Here is a 23,632-nt window from a genome sequence, read left to right on the forward strand (position 1 = left end):
AACACACGTCCACTTCCTCACTGTCATCCTCCCATAACCGTTTCTTAGGCCCTGGGGTTACCTCCAAATACCACAGTTATCTCTTGTCAGGTTCCTCCTTATCTGCAGAGGAAAGGCAAGGGCCAAGTGTGTGGTAGGAGTTCCCTGGAGCCCACACCCAAAATAGCGAGTGCTCTTGGTGCTGGGTGGTCTGCTGTGAGTATCTGCGAGTGCTGCGTTAGTGTCTCGTTCTTCCTAGTTGAACTCTCAACCCTCCCAGCTGAAGCCTTTGATAGATGAAGATAAGCACATTACAACTCAGAAGAAATGTGAAGTTAATGTTAGGTAAACACCCTTAAATCGCTACCAGCCGTTCAGTTGCTACTAGAGGAGGGGAATAATAAAGAACAAGCTGACAGAACTCCTGAAACTGACTCTGAAAAAGGATTATGTGCGGCTTCACCGAGGGGTTTGATGTGGGAACCGGGGCGCTGGGCTTGCTCCTGGCTGCAGCCCTGGTCTTGCCCTTCTTCCCCAGCTTCCAGTGCTGCTCTTCATCCTATTTACAGCCTGTGGTGTGGCATTGTCCCTTCCTGCTTTTGAGCCCTCTGATGTGCCTTATTCTGGTCTGACCTGGTATTTGTGAAGGGAGCTCCTATTTATAGGACACATACAGGTTCTATATGTGCTATAGGAAGTGTTGAAAAGGATGTGGATCCTGTTCCAAACAATAGAGCCTGTGCTTTGGGGGGTACCAGCGGCTGTTCTCCAGCCAGGGCTGGATGTGGAAGGTGCTGGGCGAGGTGGGTTTGGTGCTCTGCTGGCTCCTAGGGAAAGGGCAGCTGGCTTCTGCCAGGGAAAGGCACAGAGAGTGACAAGCCAGGGGAAAGGGACGACGTGCGGGCAGGAGGGAAGGGTTTGGCAGAGCCGAGCGTGAAGCGGCAAGCAGAGCTGATGCTGGCCAGTCCCCTTCATCTTTAAGAACTGGTGAAATCCAGTGGTGACCTTTTTTACTTCTGCCCAGAGTGACAGCTCTCTTCCTGAGGAGACTGTGCTCTAACTTCTCATGCTTCTTTACAAGACCAAGGCTGGCGTTTCTCAAAGCATCCTTCTGGCAGGAATTCACCAGCACAGTGTATGCCTGCACTGGTGGTCCCATTCCCTACTGTGGGATGGACCCCCATGGCATATTGGAAACCCCTTTAACTTTCTGGTCTTGTGCTGCACTTAAAATAAACCCTTGCAAGGATCTGCTTAAATAAAGTCTTCACTGTTCTTACTCTGCCTCCCTGTAGCTGACAGGAGTCTTGTAAAACAGTCTTAATCCAGTGTTTTATGTGTTCGCTGGCAAAAGAGTGAGTCTGGTACAGGGAAGGAACCTCTTGGAACTAGGTTCTAGCTTAATTTTTTTCTCTCCCTCCCTTTTCTTCCCCAGTCCTTGATGTAGCCGGTGAGTCACCAGTGACAAAGTCTTAATTGTGTGTGATGATGAATGAGATGCCCTACAGGTAATTGCTTGGTCTTTGGTGCCTTCACATCCATTCATTATAGAGGATAAGGGTGGGGAGAAAGCTGGTGGACTCTGATGTTGCTTGTGAATGCTGTGGCCTGGCTCTGAGGTGTATGACTAGACCAGCCATGCTAATTAACTCCAATTACCATCTGCTTCAGAAGAGGGGGTAGGCTTCAGCCTTTCTTCCCCCATACACCCAGTTGTGAAGATGCTCGACTGCCACCTTCCAGCGCAAGCCTCGGGCTGTGCTCTCCGCCTGCCTGGCATATTTTTTTTTTTCCTTTTGTCTCCTTTGTGTTCCTGGGTTTTTGCCCTGGTTGCCTGCGCACCTCACCTCCTCACCTCACCTCCTCGCAGCGAGCGCCTGCCCTGCGGGCTGCTGCCGAGGGAAGAGGAGGTGGGGCTGGAGGAAGGTGTCTTGACTTGACTTGTGGGGAGAAGCACAACCACAGGGAGTTGTGCTGGAGAAACAGCTGGTCCGGGGTGAGGAGGCTTGAGGAAAGCTGTGCAAGCTGTGCTCCTTCACACCCTGCCTCCTCAGCTCACACAGAATCACAGAATCAGCCAGGTTGGAAGAGCCCTCTGGGATCATTGAGTCCAACCATTGCCCTGACACCACCATGGCAACTAGACCAGGGCACTAAGTGCCATGTCCAGGCTTTTCTTAAACACCTTCAGAGATGGTGACTCCACCACCTCCCTGGGCAGCCCCTTCCAATGGCTAATGACCCTTGCTGAGAAGAAATGCTTCCTAATGGCTCACCTGCAGTGCTGGTCACGGCTGCCCTTCCTCGCCATCCGAAGCTCCCTCGGTTTGCTGGTTGGCTGCCGTCTCTCCCAAGATCTCACCCTGACGTGGCTGCGTACAGCTGAGCTGAAGTAGGGTGCACAAGCAGCTTTGAAGGCATTGCTTCCTCAGCCCTTCTTCCCCTGCTCAGCAGCTTGAACTCGGACTGCGTGGGGAGGGATGGTGGCCTGGGTATGAGTTATTGCTTGTCCTCTGGGTGCTGGGGCATCGCGCAGCGCTGGCCCAAGGGGAGCTGACTCCCTTTGTTTGTCTTCCAGCATGAGTGTGAGAGCACGTGGGTACAACGTCTCTAGCTAACCTCTGCGTCTGGGGGCATTTGCAGCTTCCAAAGAGGAGCTGTCACGGCGGTGTTTATACCTGGGGTGGCTTTTGATCTCGGGTATGCAGGAGAACAGGGCTCGCCTCGGTAATATACAGTGGCTGCTGTTTGGATCACAGAACCTGCTGGGCTGGGTGGGAGCTGGGACCCAAGTCCAGAGTCAGGCAGGCAAATATTACACCGTCAGGAGAAGCTGTGGGGAGTAGGAGGATCTGAGAATAAAATACACTCCTAAGCTTTGCTCTTAACCTTCAGTTGCACCTGTAGAGTACAGCAACACTAAACTCATTCCCTTTTTCTGCTTGACAGGTGAATTTTGTGCTGAGGAGGGTCTCACCTCAGCCTGCTCGCCCCTGTGGTGGTGGGAACGGCCCTGTTCCCTTGCCCCAGCACCTGTAGCTGCCTGCTCCTAGTCATGGCAGGGACAGTGCGTGGGAGTTCAGCTCAAGATCATTGTGGACCTTGAAGCCTCTTGATCAGGACTGAGACAGTGCTGAGCTCACACCCCTGAAATTCTGGAGTTAGGGCTTCAAAAAATTACAAGACTGATTAAAAGTCATGACACTTGCATTCCCCCTAGCCCCCCAACATATTTTTACCCTCTTATTTGAACTTTGCAGTGCCAGATCATTCTGTGTGTCTTCTATAGTCACTGAGTAATGGGATGGAGGTATTTGGCAAAAAGTAAGAGTCTCTCTGGATGGATGGTCTCAAAGAAGCCCATAGGAAAGCCCAATGCCCTCGAAGGGCTGTGCAGGGCAGCGGCCAGTGAGCTGCAGTTGCAGATAACTATAAAAATGGCTCATTCTAGAGTAGGATACTGTCTGCTCTGTGCTTTCCTCAGCTGTAACAAGTCACCCCGCCACAACGCCTGTGTCAAGCGTGGAAGCTGTAGTGTGAACGGTGTCTGTGCCTTGCATCCCCTAAGGAATTGCACTCTTCATAGAATCACAGAATGGGTTGGAAGGGACCTTAAAGCCCATCTAGTTCCAACCCCCTGCCACGACCAGGGGCACCTTCCACCAGACCAGGTTGCTCCCAGCCCCATCCAACCTGGCCTTGAACACTGCCAGGGAGGGGGCAGCCACAGCTTCTCTGGGCAACCTGGGCCAGGGTCTCACCACCCTCACAGCGAAGCATTTCTTCCTAATATCTCATCTAAATCTCCCCTCTTTCAGTTTAAAACCGTTCCCCCTCGTCCTGTCACTGCTTGCTACTCTTACTACGTGCATGCCTGTTTCGGAGAGGGGATCGAGAGCCCCCTTATCTCTGAGCCACCACCTCCCTGCCCGCTTTGGTGCTCGGCACGGCGTGCTGAAGTGCTCTTGGGGCTGTGAGGAAGGCGGGTGACTGGGCAGGAGGGGGGGTGCTGGCAGGGAGCATGATAAAGCAGCTCTGAGCACGCCTGGCCGGGGATGCCTGCGGTCACAGCAATACCCATGCACGACAGCAGCCGCCCTTGCTCCGAGCTCAGACCTCAGGCAGCTCCCTGATGAGCTGTTCCCTTTACATGCAACTCGGCTCTGGGTCCTGTTTCCCCTGCAACAGGATTGCAGCAGCAGCACGAGGATTTCTAACCTCTCAGGAGCGGATGGGGACGTGTCTCTGGTGTCCCACGTGCACTAAAGATTAATTGTAGGGTGTAAAGATTAATTTTCAATTCTTCCCTCCTATGCGGGTGTTTCTTTTGGGCAGTTTGCTGCGGGGACCGTGTCCCTGCAGAGGCTGGCTCGCAGTTGTGGGCAGATCTGGCCTTTTTTGGGCAGGGGGATGAGCCAGCAGTGAGGTCCAGGCAGGCTGCTCGGGAACCGCTGGCAGTGGAAAGGGGCAGAGCGGGACTAACTCTTGTGGCCAGGACTTATTTTACTTAGAATCACAGAATCATTTTGGTTGGAAAAGACCTTTTAAGATCATCAAGTCCAACCATTAACCCAGCGCTGCCTGAAGTTTGGATGAGTAAAGGGAGATGGGCTCCTACTGCCAAACCCTCCATGTATTTCAGCAAACCCAGGCTGCTAAGGCAGAGGTTTTCTTTAGTCATTTGTAGGAACACAAGTTTCCTTTGACATTTCTACGTGGGGTGTTATCTCCTCTGCCTTTTGTCTTCGCAACGTACCAGAGCCAGAAAGTTCCCTCCTTCCATTCACCCAACCCTCCTGCCCCTGGTTTAAGGCTTCTGTGCCACTGTTGAGAGCCTCCCCCGTGGATGGACAACACTCTCTTTAGCCGTGCAACCTTCTTTAATGTTCCCTTTTTTAAATTCAGAAGTGTTTTCTCCTTCTCCTTGGCTTTGGCTGGCCCCAGAGCCTGCTCCCAAGGGAGGAGAGGCGGGAAGGGAAGGCAAACCCTGGGTCTGGGTGCCAAAGGCGATGTGTCCCAGCACAAAGAGGGGATGCACACAAGGGGACGGGGGTCTCTGTCCCTTGCTGGAGAGCCTGTGTGGCTGAGGGGTCACTGTCCCCCCATGCTCCCCACAAGGCTGTGTGGGGAAGGGGCCAGGAGTGCCGGGTAGCCAGGTTGGAGAGTTGGGTGCAGCTTTGGCAGAAAGAGCAGTACGTGCTTTAGTCTTTGCCCACGCATTTTGTGCTTTTAGAGGGATGGCTGATGAAATTAGCTCTGCTGGGAGGCTTTGCCAGCCTGAACCGCTCCCGTGCATCTTGTGACAGCGTGATAAAAATTAACCGGGCCAGAAGGTGCCGGTTGTCTGGCTGTGAAATAATCTCCTGTGCTCTTTCTCCCTCTCGTTCAAGGTGAGAGTCTGGCGTTATCTGAAAGGCAAAGACATCGTCACTCACGAGATCCTCTTGGATGGTGGGAACAAGGTGGTTATCGGTGGCTTCGGGGACCCGCTAATCTGCGACAACCAAGTCTCGACTGGGGACACGCGGATTTTCTTCGTCAACCCTGCCCCGCAGTACATGTGGCCGGCGCACCGCAACGAGCTGATGCTCAACTCCAGCCTCATGCGGATAACGCTGCGCAACCTGGAGGAGGTGGAGCACTGCGTGGAAGGTGAGGCTGGAGCCGGGGAGCTCTGGGCACGCGGACGCGGCACCGGACGAGCCCTGGCCAGTTCTGGGCCCCTCACTTCAAGAAAGATGTTGAGGTGTTGGAGCAAGTCCAGAGGAGGGCGACCAAGCTGGGGAAGGGTCTGTAGGATCTGACCTACGAGGAACAGCTGAGGGAGCTGGGGGTGTTTAGCCTGGAGAAGAGGAGGCTCAGAGGTGACCTTAGTGCAGTCTACAACTACCTGAAGGGAGGTCGTAGCCGAGTGGGAGTCGGCCTCTTCTCCCAGGCAACCATCGCTAGGACAAGAGGACACAGCCTCAAACTTCACCAGGGGAGGTTCAGGTTGGACATTAGGAAGCATTTCTTCTCAGCAAGGGTCATTAGACACTGGAAGGGGCTGCCCAGGGAGGTGGTGGAGTCACCATCTCTGGAGGGGTTTAAGAAAAGCCTGGACATGGCACTTAGTGCCCTGGTCTGGTTGCCATGGTGGTGTCAGGGCAATGGTTGGACTCGATGATCCCAAAGGCCTCTTCCAACCTCATTGATTCTGTGATTCTGGCTCTGTTGGCCACCTTGTGCTCTCAGCTTGTAAATGATTGATTGGCAAATGATCCCACTGGGGACTAGACGGATCAATCCTGCCTGTTTTGCCTGTGTCTGGGATAGAGTCACACTGCTCTGTGGACTCGCTTGTCACGGCGACCGTGCCTGGCATTGACCTTGTTGGCAAAAGCAGTGGTTGCAACCAAGGTACAGCCAAGCAAAGTTATTTTATGTTATTTTTGCTCCAGATTTGAGGCAGGTACACAGTCCCCTCTGTAATGAGTCTCATGTGGTTGGGAGCATCCCCATTGCAAGTCCTGTCCTAACATGAGTGTGTGGCAGGCACTTACCAGGGAATTTAGACTCCTCACACCTGAGTTAGATCTTCCTGTAGATTTAGAGCTAATGAGTTAATGGATTAATCCTGTGGTGAAGGCCTGTCCTTCATGGTAGTCACTCCTGCTTTCCTCTGTCTCAGAGCTTCCTCAGTCAGCCTTGCAGACTCCTGTAGGGATCCGAGAAGGCAGCCGAGTTCTGCTGGGGGACCAAGCCTGTTTCTCCAAGGTGTAACTAATTCGGAACTAAGCCGAGCAGCTAAGGGATTTTGGGGGGTATGAGTTGTGCTTCTGTATTGTCGTGGTGAAGCCCTGTATCCCTTGCACGTTAATCTCTCTGGAGCCTGTGTGTCTGCACCCAAAAGGGCTCAGGTGGGGCAGGTTGTAATGTTGTGTCGTGCTCATCGAGTATGTGTGCACAGGGACCCCGGGCTGACGTGTAGCTGTCCGTGGGACAGCGTGAGGAGTGCTGGCGTGCCCACGCCAAGGAGGGTGGCTGAGTTACTAGTGCTGCCGTGGGTACAACGACGTAGCTGTTGGGAATAGCTGAGAGGGAGACGGTCCACATGTGCTCTTTAATAGGGTCTTAGACCTCCAAGTGTGGAGATGTGCCTCTATGGAGAGATCTGGAGAGAACTGATCCTTCTTCTACTCGTTGCCCAATCACCTTGAAAACCTACTCCTGTAATAACCCATTCGCTGGCTTCTCCCTTCCCCCTTTGTGCTTGCCCTGTGTTCCAGCAAGAGCTCCGAGCTCACGGGGGGAACGCGGTGCCCCAAAAGCCCTTTGCTGGGGTCTGAGCACGTCCTGAGAGCAGATGAGCAAACAAGGGAAGGAATGCAGGAATCCCGCGCAGACAACAAATAAACACGCGGCTTGGCTCCCTCCTCCCCTCGGATGTGCAGAGGAGAGGCCGTAACCCCTTTTTCCAGCTGTGAATGCTGACAGGGGTAAACGACCGAACTTTGGGTCTGGGAGAGAGCTGGTTCAGCAAAGTGGCTCACAAGAGGCACCCGTCTCGAGTGGCTCTTGTAAGAGGGAGGGACACTGGAGGGTTTCTGCCTCTGTGTGTGTATTCTGTCTTGCACTTGAAAGGTATCAGTCCTGCTCCTTCCTTGCACTTAGGAGGGAGGGAGGAGAAAGCAGCATGTGTGGCTGTTTCTGTTAAACCTGAGCAAACATTTGGAAGAATTCTGCCTTCCCCTGGTTTGCTGTGTCCTTTGGCGTGCTCGCTTTGCACGCCCTGGCTGTGAGCTGGGGTGGCTGAGCTAGGCGGTTCCCCTTTGTGGTGAAGGATGTTGTCCCTAGTTTTCCTCCTAATGGTATAGACTCAATGTGGGATTTATCACTGGGACCCATTCCTGCTTTTGGAAGATTGAAAACTGTGCTGCGTTGGTGATGGAGGGGAGAGGTGTGAAGTGCTGGTGTGCACCGGGCTATAAGGGGATGTGTGTGTCTATACCCATGCCCTCTGATGCAGAACCACGGGAAAGATTTGCTTGATGTTGCTTCCATGCTGTTGTGCAAGGGAGGTGAAGGTGCCAAAGCTGGGCATGTCGAAACTCTCTTTACTGTGTGCTTAAATTGCAGGTCCATACAGCTCTAGGTGGGTTTATCTTCCCTCCCTGCTGTGTCAACCTTTCTTGCTTCCTTTAGCTCGTTAGGCTGCTCTTCCCAATGGCATGCAGAGGTAGGGTCAGCCTGGCTGGTGTGGGGAGAACAGGGATGGGAGCGGGCTGGGAACAGCCTTGATAAACCCACCTTTCTCGTGATATCCAGTGGACTTGCTTTTCTGCTTCCCACATCTTGGAAGCCCGGTCGTTGCGTGAGTATCCTACATGCTGAGTGCTAGCACGTTTGCTGTAGAGAGCGTGCAACAAATCGACCCCCCAAAACCTTGGTTTCCCTCGAGCCCTACCCAAAGCTCAGACCTCCCGAGGTCTGTCAAAGTCCCTTTCAGCTGGCCCGGCGCATCTCCCCCGCTGCCTTCTGCGAGGTGAGCCATGAGAACCTGCTCCTGCCACCCTGGGAACCATTTCTGAGCTCCGAGTCTGAGAATTTAGCTCCAGGACTTTGTTTCCCATCAGTTCCCCACAGAAGGGTTCAAAGCAAAGCTGCCCAGAATGCTGCACTTTTGAGTTTAAAAACAAATCTTAGAGTGCTTTTGCAGAAAGAATTGGAAGAATGGTGGCAGCTGAGTGGAAAAACATGAATGTTTTGAGTGTCTTCATCCCCTGTCGCTCCAGCTTGGAAAAATCCTAGACATCAAAATCCTTCCTGTCTAAGAGGGGAGTTCAAACCAGGGCATCTCTGTGAAACAGCTCAGGTTAGAGCAGAAACAGCGTGCTCTGATTATACTTAATTGTAGGAGAAATGCTTTGACCAGCTGGAGTCGAAATGCAAGACTCAGCTAAGCTCTGCAAACCGGCTCAGCACTGAGCGTGCCTGGAGGGAAGCTGTTTGGTGCTGAACAGCAGAGGAGCAGCTCTGGGGCTTGGGACGGGGGCTTGGAGAGGGTCCTGGGGTGAAGGAGGGTGTTTGCTCGGGTGCCTCTGTGGGGGAAAGCCTGGAAAGGGAGCTGGCCCCAAGCAGCACCAGGAGTGGATTTCCTCTTGTTCCTCAGGACATCTGGATGGGGCTTCTCAGGGAAAGGATGAGCCTGATGAGCTGCAGCCTCACTGTGTTTGTGCCTTGGGCGCTGGTACTGCGTGTGTCGGAGCTTCCCAAGGCACAGCACCAGCGTGCTTCCCTCTCCGTGCTCTCCCCTGACAGCCCCACCGAGCATGTTCTTCTGGAGTTCAGCAGCTGACTAATCCCGGAGAGATCTTTCCCCTGCGTGTGCCTCATGTTTCACTTTGATCCCAACTGCACTTGAAGGAAATCAAGATTTTTTTTGTGTGTGGTGTGGGAGGGGCCGTGCGCTGGCTCCGTGCTGAGCCGTCTGGGTGGAAGGAAGTTCCGATTAAACCTTTGGTAGAGCCTTGGTTAATGAGAACCCAGAGCTCCTTGTAGATAGCGCCTTGCTTGTGGCGTGGTTCGCATTAACGCCAGTGCAGTTGCCCCAGCTGAGACGGCTTTGTTAGCCTGGGAGAGGTGTGTGGATGTTGAACCTCCTGGGAAAAGCCACGTACGTTGGCTTTACGAGTGCAGTGGGTAGTGAAACCTGGTAGCGTTGGGTACTGGTACTCCTCAAGCTTCACCAGGGGAGGTTCAGGTTGGACATTAGGAAGCATTTCTTCTCAGCAAGGGTCATTAGACATTGGAAGGGGCTGCCCAGGGAGGTGGTGGAGTCACCATCTCTGGTGGTGCTTAAGACAAGACTGGACATGGCACTTAGTGCCATGGTCTAGTTGCCATGGTGGTGTCAGGGCAACGGTTGGACTCGATGATCCCAGAGGGCTCTTCCAACCTGATTGATTCTGTGATTCTGTGAAAGTCAGGAGGTGAAGCCTGCCCATCCTTGGGGCCTTGTGCCTTGTCTGGGAGTGACCATCTGTGGGCCCTGGGCACTGCGGGCTGCAGCCAAGGCGTGGGGTGAGTCCTCGGTGCACGCCAGCCTGCAGGGATCGACCTGCGGTGCCTGGAGGGGTGTGGGAACGGCCAGGGCTGAGGCGACTTAGGTTTAGATTGGATATCAGGGAAAATTTCTTCACAGAAAGGGTTATTAAGCACTGGAACAGGCTGCCCAGGGCAGTGGTGGAGTCGCCATCCCTGGAGGGATTTAAAAGCCGTGTAGATGTGGTGCTGAGGGACATGGGTTAGTGGTGGGCTTGGCAGTGATGGGTTAACGGTTGGTCTCGATGATCTTAAAGGTCCTTTCCAACCAAAACAATTCTCTGGTTCTGTGACTCTTCTGTCCCAGCTCAGCTCTCGAGGGTGAGCTCCCATCCAACGGCAGCCCCAAGCTTCCTCCGCTTTGCTCCACCCTGGGAAGGTTTCTGGTTGGCTTGGGAGCGGGACTGCTTTAAAGCATCTCCCTTTAAGTTACACCATCCAGTCCGTTTTGTCTTCTGCCTGTTCACTTTTATTCTGTCCTCTCTTTCTTTTTTTGGTCTCTGCCTCCATAGAACTGAGACGTTTTGTTCTTGTAAACCAGCCCATGCAAAATTTTCTTTTCAGGCTCCTCGCAGAGGCTGTAAGGCACGCACAGTAGGCTCCTCTCGGCAAGGAAATCGCTGGCACGGGTTTGTGTTAGGTGACTGGGGCTGTGGTCGCTTCCCATGCTCTGATCTCTCTGCAGCCCTTCTCCACCCTTGCAACTATTTCTTTTTAATCCATCCCTGGCATTTCATTGCGCTTCGGAACAGGCGAGGGAGGGGGTTGGAAGAGGGTTGGTGTGTGGGTTTCTTCTTAAATAAGGTTTTTTTCTTTCTTTCTTCTTCCCTCCTCTTCTTGGCTCTGTTTTGAATTGAAGATAATGAGAACAGCATCAACACCTCCGTCTCGGGAGGGTGAGTTAGCCAGCAGCTGCAAACTGTAGTAAAGTGAGAGGAGAGAATTCATCAGCAGACAGTCCTGGGGGTCCCTTCCCACCTCCCTGCCCGCGGGCTGGGGCAGCATGGGCACCGCAGGCAGCTCAGCTGGCTACTGGGGCTGCAGCAGATTTTCTCTCGGGACTGGTATGGGGAGAGCATGGACCTATTTATGGTGCTTCAGGGGTGGATGGAGCTGGGTACCGTGGCTGATGCGGCAGCAGCCAGCCTGCCCCGTCCGCGGCGCTGGACCAGCGTTTGCAGAAGATGCTCTGGCCCCCAGCACGGGGGGCCCTGGGCACAGGCCAAGCTTAAGGGTCTGTTTCCTCCCTCCCTTGCGTGGTAGTAATGCAAAACATCCCGCGGCTTTATGGCAGTAGCTAAGAGAGTCGGTTTGTTTAGCGAGTTCCTATGGAATTTTAATCTGGTGTGGGAGGCTACTGGTCTGGGAAGGCTCCTTTGGCCCCACTTCCCACTCTGGCACATCCTGCTGCGTTTCTCTGCGGGATCGGCTCGGGCTTCTTGGTCGGTGGCACAGACGGCGTATCTCTTGGCTGTGCGGTTATGACAAGTGCTGGGCCCTGGCCATGTGCTCTTGGTTCTGCTTTTCCTTTGTTTGCTCTGCTAACAGCTTGGAGGGGGACTGTGGTTTGCTGCTGCGGGCTCTGGCAGGCTGTGCCTCCTTCTGCTGAGCTGCTGGGTGCTGATCGGTGATGGGCTGGGGCTGGCATGTCACCTCCTGGCTGGTGGGAACACACAGCAGCATTCTCCCTGTTTCATCCTTTTTGTACGTTCCTGGGCTGCATCCCCAGCAGCGTGGCCAGCAGCGAGGGAGGGGATTCCACCCCTCTGCTCTGCTCTCATGAGACCCCCCCTGCAGTGCTGCATCCAGCTCTGGGGCCCCCAACAGAAGGACATGGAGCTGTTGGAGCGAGTCCAGAGGAGGCCACGGAGATGCTCAGAGGGCTGGAGCACCTCTGCTATGGAGACAGGCTGAGAGAGTTGGGACTGTTCAGCCTGGAGAAGAGAAGGCTCTGGGGAGACCTTCTAGCACCTTCCAGTACCTGAAGGGGCTACAGGAAAGCTGGAGAGGGACTTTTTATAAGGGCATTGAGTGACAGGACAACGGGGAATGGTTTTAAACTGGAAGAGGGGAGATTTAGATGAGATATTAGGAAGAAATTCTTTGCTGTGAGGGTGGTGAGACCCTGGCCCAGGTTGCCCAGAGCAGCTGTGGCTGCCCCCTCCCTGGCAGTGTCCAAGGCCAGGTTGGATGGGGCTTGGAGCAGCCTGGTGTGGTGGAAGGTGTCCCTGCCCATGGCAGGGGGGTTGGAACTGGATGGGCTTTAAGGTCCCTCCCAACCCAAACCATTCTATGATTCTGTGATGATTCTATGAGAAGAGAAGGAAAGGGACACGGGAGTGGGATGCTGTTATGAGTTCCCATGGGTGACCAGTCTGGAACACTTCCCTGTCCCGCTCAGTCCCTCTCAGTGCTTCCCGCTGCAGGATGCTCGCACAGCATCAGCCTGCTCAGGGGACTCGGCGAGAGCTGTGTCGCGGTGCTCCCAGGGAGGGGGTTGCTGTGGGGAGCTCCTCCGTGGGCACGCGAAGCCTTTGGTGGTGGTGCCGGGGGCACAGGGGAGGAAACCCCGCTGCGGGGGCAGCAGGGAGTGGATGCGAGTGGGGTGACACTTCCTCCTGGCAGGCACCGCTGTTTCTGTTGGCGAGGCTGGCTCTGAATCCCTTCCTCTGAGCACCCCCAAAACCGAATGCCTGCAGATTTGGAACTCTGGCATCTCCTTCCTCCTCTTTGCATCCTCTGGCTTTGCAGAACTGTGTTTCTGACTTCTGGATGAGAGGTGGGAGCCTGTACCCTGCTGCGGTAGTCGTGGGCTGGGGGTCAGCTCTGCTGCGGGGCCGGGCTGTGCTGCGTGAGCCTCTACCCCCTGACCATTGCTTTTGGTCACGGTGTCACCAGACCAAAAATCTGTAACTTCAACAAAAGGTGTTGCTGTGCTCCAGCTGCTCCTGTCCCAGCCTCCCCTGCCCCTCGTGTCCCTGTCTGCATCAGACGTGGGAGGGAGCAGTCAGCCCTGCCGCGCTCTGGGTGCTGGAGGTGTAAATTAAATGTACCGGCATGGCTGCTCGCAGAATGCAGCCAGACAGACACACCTATGAATTTAGAGTGTTTTAATGCCGTAACCAACATGCAGCCGCCCAGGACGGAGTGGCTCTGCCTCCTTGGCAGGCGCAGAGCTCAGTTCTCTGTTTGTCTGCTGCAAATCGCCGGCTCCTGCTGCTCGAGGTGGGCAAAGCCATGCCAGCACCTGCCTGGGCTTGCTCTGTCCTAATCCTTACCCGGGAGTGGGACTTGGGTCTGTTTATCTTATTCCACACTCTGCAGAGATCCCGCATTCCTTCGGGATGACTTCCAGGAGCTGGGGAGCTCTTTGATGTGCAGCCCCATGCCCCAGGACTGGATGGATGGCCCCCTCTCCCCGATGGGCTGTGGGTTGGAGGAGAAGGGTGCTCTGCAAGCTGCTCCCTCCTTCCAAAAGCCATTCTAGCAGTGCCTTTTTATTTTTTCTGTGAAAAACTGCTTCTCTTCCCGCATTTTCATCTTGCTGGAATCATCTGCTTTGACTAGCAAAGGAAATGGGACTCTAGTGCTTTCAATAATTCATACCCAATTTGGCTAATTTCAGCCTGGCTGCAGCGCAGACTACAAAGTGAATAAGAATGTGTGAGGTTTCGAGCCATTTTTTTCTTATTCGCTTCTAATTTTTACTCCCTTGGCTCTTCCTGTGTCCAGCAGCCACGTCAGTCGCTGTTAATCTTACTAAAAGACGGCAAGCTGAATGGCGTTGCAGCTGAGGCTTTGAGCTGACCGATACCTCTGTGTCAGCTCTTGTGCCTTGCCCAGATCCCAGCCCCCTTAATTCCCTAATTCCCCTCGTCTCCTTAGGTCCGTGTTGTAGCTTCACCTGAAAGCTGCTGTCTCTAGTGCCAGGCAGCAGAGATCGTGTGGATCATGCAGGAGCCGGCTGGTAAAAGGTCTTTTGCGACAAAAACTGCTGTAACAGCATCTGTTACCTCTGTCTTGAAGCAGCTGGCAGAGCAGGAGCCGTGGCTGGTGGTGACATCTTGCGTGGGTCCTTCTTGGAGTAACCAGGCAGTGGTTTTTCTCCTCAAGCTGAGGCCATGTGGATTTAGTTGGATTTCTTGGATTTAGTGCATTTCTGCCCTGAAAAAGGACTGGCACTGCTGCTCACTGCTTATAGACCAGAGGTCCTCTTTCACAGTTGGGCCTTGCGCTTGCCGTTGTTGGGCCTTGCGCTTGCCGTTGTTGGGCCTTGCGCTTGCCGTTGTTGGGCCTTGCGCTTGCCGTTGTTGGGCCTTGCGCTTGCCGTTGTTGGGCCTTGCAGCCCCACTCTGCACCTTGCTCATTCTCATATCTCCTCTTGGGCTGCCTTTTCCAGAGAAGCACCAAAGCAGGTTAAAATGGCTCTGCTGCCCCTCTCCAGATTCAGGAGGCAAACCTTAACATCTTCCACGACCAACTGCCTCTTCCTATCCTATTTTTTTTTTCCCTGCATAGTAGTGGATGTTGGAAGAGAGCTGCACACTCCCTGAGGATGTTGTGTCATCCTGATGGGCTCTAAGTGCATCTTCTGTCTAATATTAGACCTCTGTGCTCGCTCTGCCTTGCAGGGATGCTGATTAGCTTAAGTGAACCGGAGGGCTGGCTGATGCCTCAGCATCTGTGGTGTGTGGGTGATACAAGTGGGACAGAAAAAGGCCGAGGGAGCTTTTGCTGGTCTCTGCCCTTCTAAGTGCGTGGTGCCGAGGTGATCTGCAAAACGTGCTCTTGGATGTTATACCTTGGCTTGATCTTTTCTCTCTGTGTAAAACCCCAGTGTCGCTGCAGGTCTGGAGGAGTGAGCGACTAGAAGAGGCTTTGAAATTGGACTTGCTCAGCTCTTTAGCATGGCTAGAGGTAGTCCCTGTCTTCCTTCTGGCATAAACACCGCCAATGCAGTTTATCCCTTCCTCTGAAGCACGGCTGCAGGCTGGAAGGACACGTGCTGCAGAGCCCAGAGGCCAGGAGGGATGCTCACAGCTCATTTGCAACCACTTGCCCCCGTTGTGTGCGTGTGGTGTTGAACTAAATCTCCCATCTGAGGCTAAATTCATGTTTTGAAAACTGGTCTTTAAACTTCTCCCCAGCCTCTTGTGCCGCGGCAGTGTTTGTTGCAGGTGAAGGATTGTAGCCAAAGCCCTGAGCCTGGCTGGGTTCGTATTAACTCCTACTGGAACAGAAACTGCCAGATGCTCAGCTTTGGGAACCAAAGGGTTGAGTAAGTTGTGGCCTTCCAGCACTTGCAGTACTTCTGAACCCCCAAACTGCAGAAGAGAAGTCACTGGAGGGCAGGGGAGAGAAAAATCAACCAGTACATCGCTTGCCAACTCTTAATTCAGCTGCCAAATTGTGATTGTCTTGGCTCTGAAGCTGTTCTCCTTGGCCAAGAAGCACCGTATCTCACTCTGTTTCTGGGAAAAAAAACAATGCTCTGGGGCCTTAAGTCAGTTCAGGCCTTCAAGTACTTCTGTAAAATCAAGGAAGTGCAAAGGAAGCGTCGGCCCCAAAGGAGTGGTGATGGGGAGAAGGGGTGATGGGGGTATAAAAGGGATCTGAACAAATCCTCTGGCTGCATAAGGTGAGCTGAATCCTGGCTTCCCACCTCGACACGACAGCCCCAAACAAACATCCCTGGTTTGTGTGGCCTGGGAAGCAGCCGGCAGCGATGGGCATGGACCAGAAAATGGAATTGGCCACTTGTGAGGTGTGTTTCTAGCTCTGTGTATTCTCTGTTAGTGTGGTGAGACTCCTGGTTCAAGTGGGAGGCAGAAAATCATTTGACCTTGGGAAGAAAAGAGTGAAAAAGAGGTTAGAGCTTGTTCTGGGGGCTGTGCCTGGGTACCTGGGGCTCCCTTTGTCAGTACCATGGGCTGGCTCCTCCATTGCCTTTTCCATGGTGCTGAGACCCCGCTCCCAGTGCCTGCAGTGGGCTCTGCCCGGGGGTCCGTAACTGCTCCCTGAGGGTCAGGCAAGGCGGGGGCTCGCCCTGGCCTCATCCCTTGGGCTGTTTCCCACAGGTACCAGCGGAACCTGAGCAAGAAACCTCCGTGGAGGGAGCACAGTGCCTGTGTGTGCATCTCGCACCCCTGAGAGCAGGGGCGGGCGATGGGCAAGGGTGGTTTTGGGGTTTTGGACCCTTTCCGAGGGTTTCTGTGTCCTGGATGCATTTCCCTGTCCCTCCACGCAGCCAGCCCTGGGCAGAGGTGCTTCCCTGGGCTTGGCTGGGTGCTGTCTGCCAGCAGTACCAGCCCTCCATCTTGCACCTTTGGGCTGATAAATCTCAATCCGCTCTGGCGCTGGCGGGCAGCGGCTGGGCGGGCAGCCAGGAGCCGCATTCCAGGCATAGCTCAGGCAGGTAGGCTGGCAGGAGCAGCCCGGGGTCTGTGTGGAGAGGGCTGGGAGGAGCAGCCTGGAAGGGCTGGTGTGGGGAGCAAGGTGGTGGGGATGCTTGGGGATCCTCTCTTCTCTGGGTTTGTGACACTAAGCAGTGCTGCCTGCGTTCTCTTGGTGGCTGCACTGATTTTTTAGGTGCTAGAACAGCAATTGCTGGGGTAAAGCCAGCGCCTGGCGTGATGCAACAGAGCAGAAAGGTCCTTACTTGGAATTCAGGACCCATCCTGTCGCCCCTGGGTGGCTGTGTTGGAAACGGGCACCCAGGAGGAGAGGAGCTGCCCCTGCCCAGCTGTGCTGCAGGATGCTGCAGACCAGTTACAGACTGGGGCAAGCATCTGGGGAGTCTGCTCTTCCCTGTGTGCCTTCCCAGTGGGAATGTCTCCTTCACTGTCATATTTCATATAACTGGGATCCTCTTCAGAGGTATTTTTATCGTGCTGGCCGAGGAGTGTTTTCCCTCCCTTCCTGTGCAGGATTGTCCTGTGGCTCCGTCTCCCCTGCAGTGGTATTTTGCCAGAGGACTCCTTCAGGCTGAATCCTTTTTCTGCCACTTCTCATTCTGTTGGTACCTGAAAACTTTACTAATGAACAGATCTCTCAAGGCTGTGGGGTCAAAATTGAGTTCTCTTCCTCAGTGAATCCAAGCAAATCCTTTTGGCTGGACTGTGGGAGACGTTTGTGTGGCTTGGGATTGGCGAGAGCTTGGCCTGGGCTAGGCTGTAGCTTCGTTTGGGATGGTTTTGTGCTCTTGGCGAGGCAGCCTTTGAGAAAACAGGTTCTTCGTCCATTTTATTTGTCCATCTCCTGCTTACAGACGGTTTCTCTCTCAGCTTTCCTCATTACTCTGGGCTGGCTGTTTATGTAGCGATAAAATCCCTGAGCAAATTGTTCTAACTGATGCTGTTTATCTAAGAGATAAACTAGGATCAGTGGAAGCTCCTGGCAGTTGCATGAGGAAACTCTGTCATGAGGAGCCATCTGAACCCTGCCTAGGTGAGCGTTCCTGCTGCTTTCAGTGCTGTCCCCGTCCCCTGACTAAGCTCAGGGGGCACAGAGACTCTGACTTGCAGAAATCCCCTATTTCTTGCTGCCTTCATCTCGTGGTCCAAACACTGGCGCAGCAGAGGCACGTTGATGGATGCAGGGCTTTGGGGGAGAGGAGTTTTAAGGGGTCATGAAAGCCTGGGGGCTGCCTTCTTAGTGCCCTGGTCTAGTTGACATGGTGGTGTCAGGGCAATGGTTGGACTCTGATCCCAGAGGGCTCTTCCAACCTGACTGATGATTCTGTGATTCCTCAGCAGTGCCAAGTGAGCCATAAAACAAAGCTCGGGTGGTTCTTACGGAGCATCAGCGGGAATCTCGGAGGGTGTATGACTGAATGGGTTGGATAAAAGGTGGGTTTAGGTAGGGGGAAGGCAGGTATGTCTCCTGCCTCTGGGCACGCTTTGTGTGACCTGCTGCTCCCATTCTGGGCGCCTGGAGCTGGAGCCGCTGCTGTCTCTGTGCCCGGGGCGGCTGGCATTTCCTCCGATAAGTAGCCAGGTCACTTGTGGCTTTGTTTAATCGATGTGCTGAGGAGTGAGCTCTGCTGTGCAGGGAGCATTTCCCACCCTCTCCCTGCCCCCACGAGCCGCTGCATTCCTGGGCAGTGAGGTTGCCTGCAAACAATGGCACCGAGATGCTCGTCCCTATACGGCGATGGTGACGTAACCCTGGCAAGGGACAGACCCCTTCTCCATGGGTTGCCCTTTGTCTCTGGCAGCTCTCTGGGCTGTGTTTCCCTCCCCTTTGGTTATGTCTCCATCTTGGGTGCCAAATTTCTGGATCCCCACAAGCTTGGGAGGGGGGAGGGAAGTGTCTGGTCACTCAGGATGGTTTCTTGGGGATGCCAAGTGCACAGTGCCCTGTGCCTGCTGCTGCGGGGGCTTCCAGCCCTGCCTTGGAAGAGTAACGTCCCCCTCTCCTAGACACCACGCATCTCTCCAGCCTCTGTGCACCGCTGTGGGCATGTCTGAGCGGGACTGGGCAGCCCAGAGCTCTGCCCATGCAGGCAGCGGGTTGGCTTGGGGCATGCTTTCACGTAGAAAGGACGGTGTAAAGGGGCGTGATGCAGATCAGGGTACAGGAGGTGCATTTTCTCCTGTTAAAGCCTGGAGGAACTAGGCAGCAGGCTCCGAGGGAGGCCACTGTTACACAAAGACAAGTTAAACTAAGGAATTTGTGGCTGATGGGTGGTGTAAGAGACAGAAATATTAAGGGGCTGAAGAAGGATTAGGCAAAATCATGATGGGTGGGTCAATGAGTTATTTGGCAATTGTGTAGGTTAAGCCAGTTCTGGCTGAGGAAGTCCCTGAAGAGCTGAATGATTGCCAGATCGGCACGGGGTATCGCCACGCTGGCTCAGCCCTTGGCTCCGGTGCTCTTCCATTAAACATCTGCTACCAGCAGCCGTCAGCAGGACACCAACCAGAGGGATCGCTGGCCCTGCCACCGCGGCCTCTGGTCTCTCCTCTGGCACTATCACTGTAAGGCTTGGAAGAGGGAGGTGAGCTGGGAGCAGCGTCTGTCCCCAGGCACAGCGAGGGGGATGCAAAGCCAGGCTCTCATACGGGAGCTGCCAAGGCTCTGGTGACCCACCCTGGTGCTGTAACCCCCGTCCCCCCCATGGTTCTTCCTGGGGGTCCCGCTGTGTCCCAGCCCCAAGGAGCTGGGGGGGCTGTGTGCTGCCGGTGTGTGCACGCTCCGTTTGCAGGGCAGACGCGTGGCTTCCTCGGCACAAGGCTGGGCAGGTCCTGCTGCTGCAAAAACTTGCCCTAAGCAGCTGCCTCTGTTTCTGCAGCCGCCTCCTGGGCTGCCTCCCCTTCGGCTGTGCCCGTTGCTGGCCCAGCCTCTGCAGGTTTCAGGGCGAGCAGTTGCATGGCCATGGTGGCCCTGGCTAGAGCTCTGCCTGCAGCCGTACCTCTCCCTGCTCTGCTCCACGCCACAGGTCAGGAGGAGGGAAGGGGGATGCAGCGGCACCCTGGTGAGTCCCATCTGAGCACGTGTCCTGGCTTGTGGTCACAGTGCCCCGGACAAGGGTGGCAATGCTGGCAGAACATCCCTGCTCCATTCCTGCTTCTGGGGGAACTGGGGTGAGAGGAGGAGATGGGGTTGAATCTCTTCTTCCTCCCTCTGTGGTGCACAGAAGGACAAATCTCTGTCACACCGACTTGCTGGGGTGAGCTGGAAGGCTCAGAGCGCTCCGCACCCCAGCTGGAAGGATTTGGCTGGAGGACCCTTGAAAGCGTACCAAGATACAGCTCTTTCTCCAGACTTTTTCCCCCCTTTCCCTGCTCAAGGCTGCTCTATCCTCATTTGTGCGCTGTGTTTGCGTAACCTGTTCTGGCATGTGCCCTGGTCAGGTGGATTATGTGGGGCAGAGCTCTGCCAGCCTGGAATGCCAGCTATGCATCCCCTGCGCGCCCCTGAACCGAGGCAGCGCCCACTTGTAACGTGCCGGGAGCTTTCCTGTAGCACTGGTGCCTCTCGGAGAGAAACTGGGTGATGCCAGAGCTTGTGTAAGGACGTGAGAGGGGGATGCTGGGGAGGCAGGATGCTGGGGTGGTGGAAGGTGCCCAGCGGCACGGCGGTGCTAGAGCTGGTGGTCAGGCTGCTGGAGAGCTGCTGGCACCCCGTGGGCTTCTTGTGGGCTTCACTTGGGTGCTGCGAGGCTGGGAGCTCTTCCTCTCCCTCCGTGGGAGGCTGTGGGGTGGGGAGCTGGAGTTGCAGAGTGCTGGTGGAGCTCCAGCAAGGAAAGGCATGGCTGGGGAAACTGGGGCCAGTCCCAGCTGGGGGAAGAGTTGGGCTCTGCCTTCCCAAAGAGGCCACTGCTGGCTTAGCAGCTCGTGCCTGGAGTAGGAGCGTGATGTCCTGCGTGCACATGCTTCCCGCAGAGCTCCCCTTCCCTCCCTCACCGGTTGTTGTTCCCGTAAAAAAGGGTTTTAATCTCTTTCTGCAGAGAACTGCTGGTTATTTTCCACTGACACCCAGGCGGGACTGCGCCAGGCACAGCGTTGCACTGTTCTCTGCAGGAAGCTGAGGGTGAAACTTCTAATCCGGTAGAAAAAAAAAAGCAATTTTTCCATTTGAGGCAATGCTGAACCAGTCTGCAGATCCGTGTGCTTTCAGTGCCTGCCCCAGAGCAGCGGGTTTCTGGCTCCTGCGTGGTACCAGGGGTGTAGTGGGCAGGAGGGAGCTAATTCCCGTGGTGCTCTCTTAGTTATTCTTAGAGGGCTGGGCAAATCCTACAATATTATCAGGGTTCCTGCAGTCCTGGTGCCAGGGTTTGTCAGTAACCCCGAGGGACTGAGGCATATATTTAGCTCTCGGAACAAGCCCTGTTTTGCTTGGTGGAATGGTATGGATGGAGATGCTTTCCTTGGAGGACAGCCTTAGAGGATGCTGAAGGAGTACCCTGTGCCCCCAGGGACACTTCTCATGAAATGCAGAATTCTGCTCTCCTTGGCCAGGTCTCCTGCTTGTTGGCTGGGGTCGTGCTCCGCTGCTTGGACCAAATCTTTTGGGCTAGGTGGTTCAAGCGCTCACCTTTGCCTCTGGACTGTGCCGTCGCTCAAGGCAGAAGAATTGCAAGGTCCAAACCAGCTGGCTCTCTTAGGCTGAACTCAGGTGGCCACTTGTTCCCAGACTTCTCCAGGGGCCCCTGTGGCACACAAAAGCTGAACTTTGGAGGTCCAGTCAGCAGTGGTTATTCATGGGTGCTCAGCATGGCATGTGAGCGGAGAGCTGGGATGAGAGGGGTGCCAATGGTGGAGGTCCTGCTGCTTCTAGTAGTGGAGGCTTTTGTCTCCTCATAACGCTCGTGAGAGCGGTTGCCTTATACTGAATAGGTGCCCCCTGGTACGTCTTGTGTGGCCAGATGTAATACCAGGGGACGTGGTGCTCTCTGGTTGCGGCTTAGCTAGTAGAGGTGGCACTGCCAGGCTGCCTATGGGGCTTGTCACTCATTATTTATTCCTTTCTTCCCTCCCTGCTGCCTTAAGCTGGGCTTTGCGGCAGCAAAGCCCCATGTGCTGGGTTCATCTGGGTCACTGTTGAGCTCTGAGGCTCTTTTCAGGGGGAAGAGGAAGCAAGGAGGGGCTGGCTGTGGGTCTGCTGGAGCTGGGAAGAAAAGCAGCTTTGTGAGGCTGCCCCGTCAGCCCCGAAAATGCCTGGCTGGAGCGTGGTGGTGATGCGAGCACCTTCCTCTCTTCGCGGTGCTGCCTGGGAGGGTGTTGTGGTATGGGCTGCTGGAAGATGGAGCCAAACTTGTTAAGCTTCTCAATGCTCTGGCTGTGGAGAGCATTAAATGTGGGGAAATAGCTACAGAAATGTTATGGAAACTTGCTTTCTGGGATGGCCTGTGGGAGTCAGCCTCTTCTCCCAGGCAACTAGCGCTAGGACAAGAGGACACAGCCTCAAGCTTCACCAGGGGGGGTTCAGGTTGGACATTAGGAAGCATTTCTTCTCAGCAAGGGTCATTAGACATTGGCACGGGCTGCCTAGGGAGGTGGTGGAATCACCATCTGTGGAGGGGTTTAAGCAAAGACTGGACATGGCACTTAGTGCCCTGGTCTAGTTGCCATGGTGGTGTCAGGGCAATGGTTGGACTCAATGAGCCCAGAGGGCTCTTCCAACCTGATTGATTCTGTGAATGCATGGTAGCAACCTGCATAGAGCCTTACCTGTCCACCCTGATACGGAGAACAGCCCACTCCCTTTTCTGCTGAGGTGCCTACGTACTTGAAAGCAGTTGCTCACCTCTCCGCTCCGATGCCATCCCTCTAGACCGAGCAGCCACGGCTCTTCTGGTCTGTCCTCATCTGTCGTTGATTCTGGTTTCCAGGACCACAATCCACGTTAGCAGGGGACAGGTACCTTTTTCCAATTGCGGTTTTCAACCTGCTTCCTCATATCTGATGCCTGCTGTGCTGACCACAGGAGTGATGAGCTGGATAACCTCCAGCTGCGGGTACCTGGGAAAGGCTCTTGCTGTCTGGGCAGGCTGAGATAAGGCTGGGGGGAAGCTGCCTTGCCCAGAACCAGGGAGCAGCTCCATCGGGATGGCTTTTCCCGGAGCCCTGCTGCAGGTCGTGGGCAGTCTGTACCACCCAGTCTGTGCTGGTGTGGTGTCTGTGAAAGGCAGTGTGTGCTGGGAGTGGAAAACAGCTGCCGTTTGGTTATCCCATGGACCACATGCAGCCTGCCTTCATGGAAATTAAATTCTTTCCCACTTTATCTACCGGATATATCCTGTTGCGAAGTTTGTTTGGTGTTTTTATCTCCTGTAGTCCATCTTTGTTTTGGGGCCGCTCAGTGGAACATCAAAGACTGTATTTTCCCACCCACTCACTTGGGGAAGTACGCAGGCGGCCGAGCCCAGGGGCAGGGCTGCTTTAGGGCAGAGCAAGAGCTTCATCAGAGCAAGTCAAGGGTCATTAGCCATTGGAAGGGGCTGCCCAGGGAGGTGGTGGAGTCCCCATCTCTGGAGGGGTTTAAGAAAAGCCTGGACATGGCACTTAGTGCCCTGGTCTAGTTGCCATGGTGGTGTCAGGGCAACGGTTGGACTTGATGATCCCAGAGGGCTCTTCCAACCTCATTGATTCTGTGAAGTGCACACTCTGCTTCTGCACCCGCTGAGGGATCCTGAGCCAGCCTTGAAGGTACTGACAGAGAGTCCTGGGCGAGCCTTCAAACCTGGGAACGGGAGAGAGAAACTTCTGCCTCCAGAAGTGGCCATAGTAAAGAGAAAAGAGCATGTCTGAGTTTAGACCCCATATCAAAGGGATCTGATGTTTCACTGGTTTGTGGAAGCTGAGCCTTTGGACGTCCCTGAGAAATTCTTGGCCCCCAGATCAGATCGTATGTCCTGATGTCGGAGTGCACGCAGACCCTGGTGGGGCAGAGCGGTGAGAGCTGCCGGTGCCTGGGCACCCCTCGGGATCTGGGGCTGCTGTCATCTGCCTACGACTGGAGCAGGTTCCTCGGGCCTGGGGCCACAGGGGCTGGCACTGCCCAGCCTGGCAAGGGCCACTCGCCAGCGGTTGTGTGGTGCCAGGCTGGAGAGCCCGTGCGTGGCAGA

At 54.8% G+C, this 23,632-nt stretch overlaps 1 protein-coding gene across 1 annotated transcript in view; it reads left to right on the forward strand.

The window, feature by feature from the left end:
• The window catches only part of AGRN (agrin), a 105,531-nt gene that overhangs the window by 2,490 nt on the left and 79,409 nt on the right, over positions 1 to 23,632 (forward strand). The window contains 1 exon segment of the mRNA XM_068414456.1: positions 5,370 to 5,631. Within this exon segment, the coding sequence (XP_068270557.1) occupies positions 5,370 to 5,631 (262 nt within the window).

The sequence above is a fragment of the Nyctibius grandis genome, chromosome 17 (assembly GCF_013368605.1).
Source record: "Nyctibius grandis isolate bNycGra1 chromosome 17, bNycGra1.pri, whole genome shotgun sequence".
NCBI lineage: Eukaryota > Metazoa > Chordata > Aves > Nyctibiiformes > Nyctibiidae > Nyctibius > Nyctibius grandis.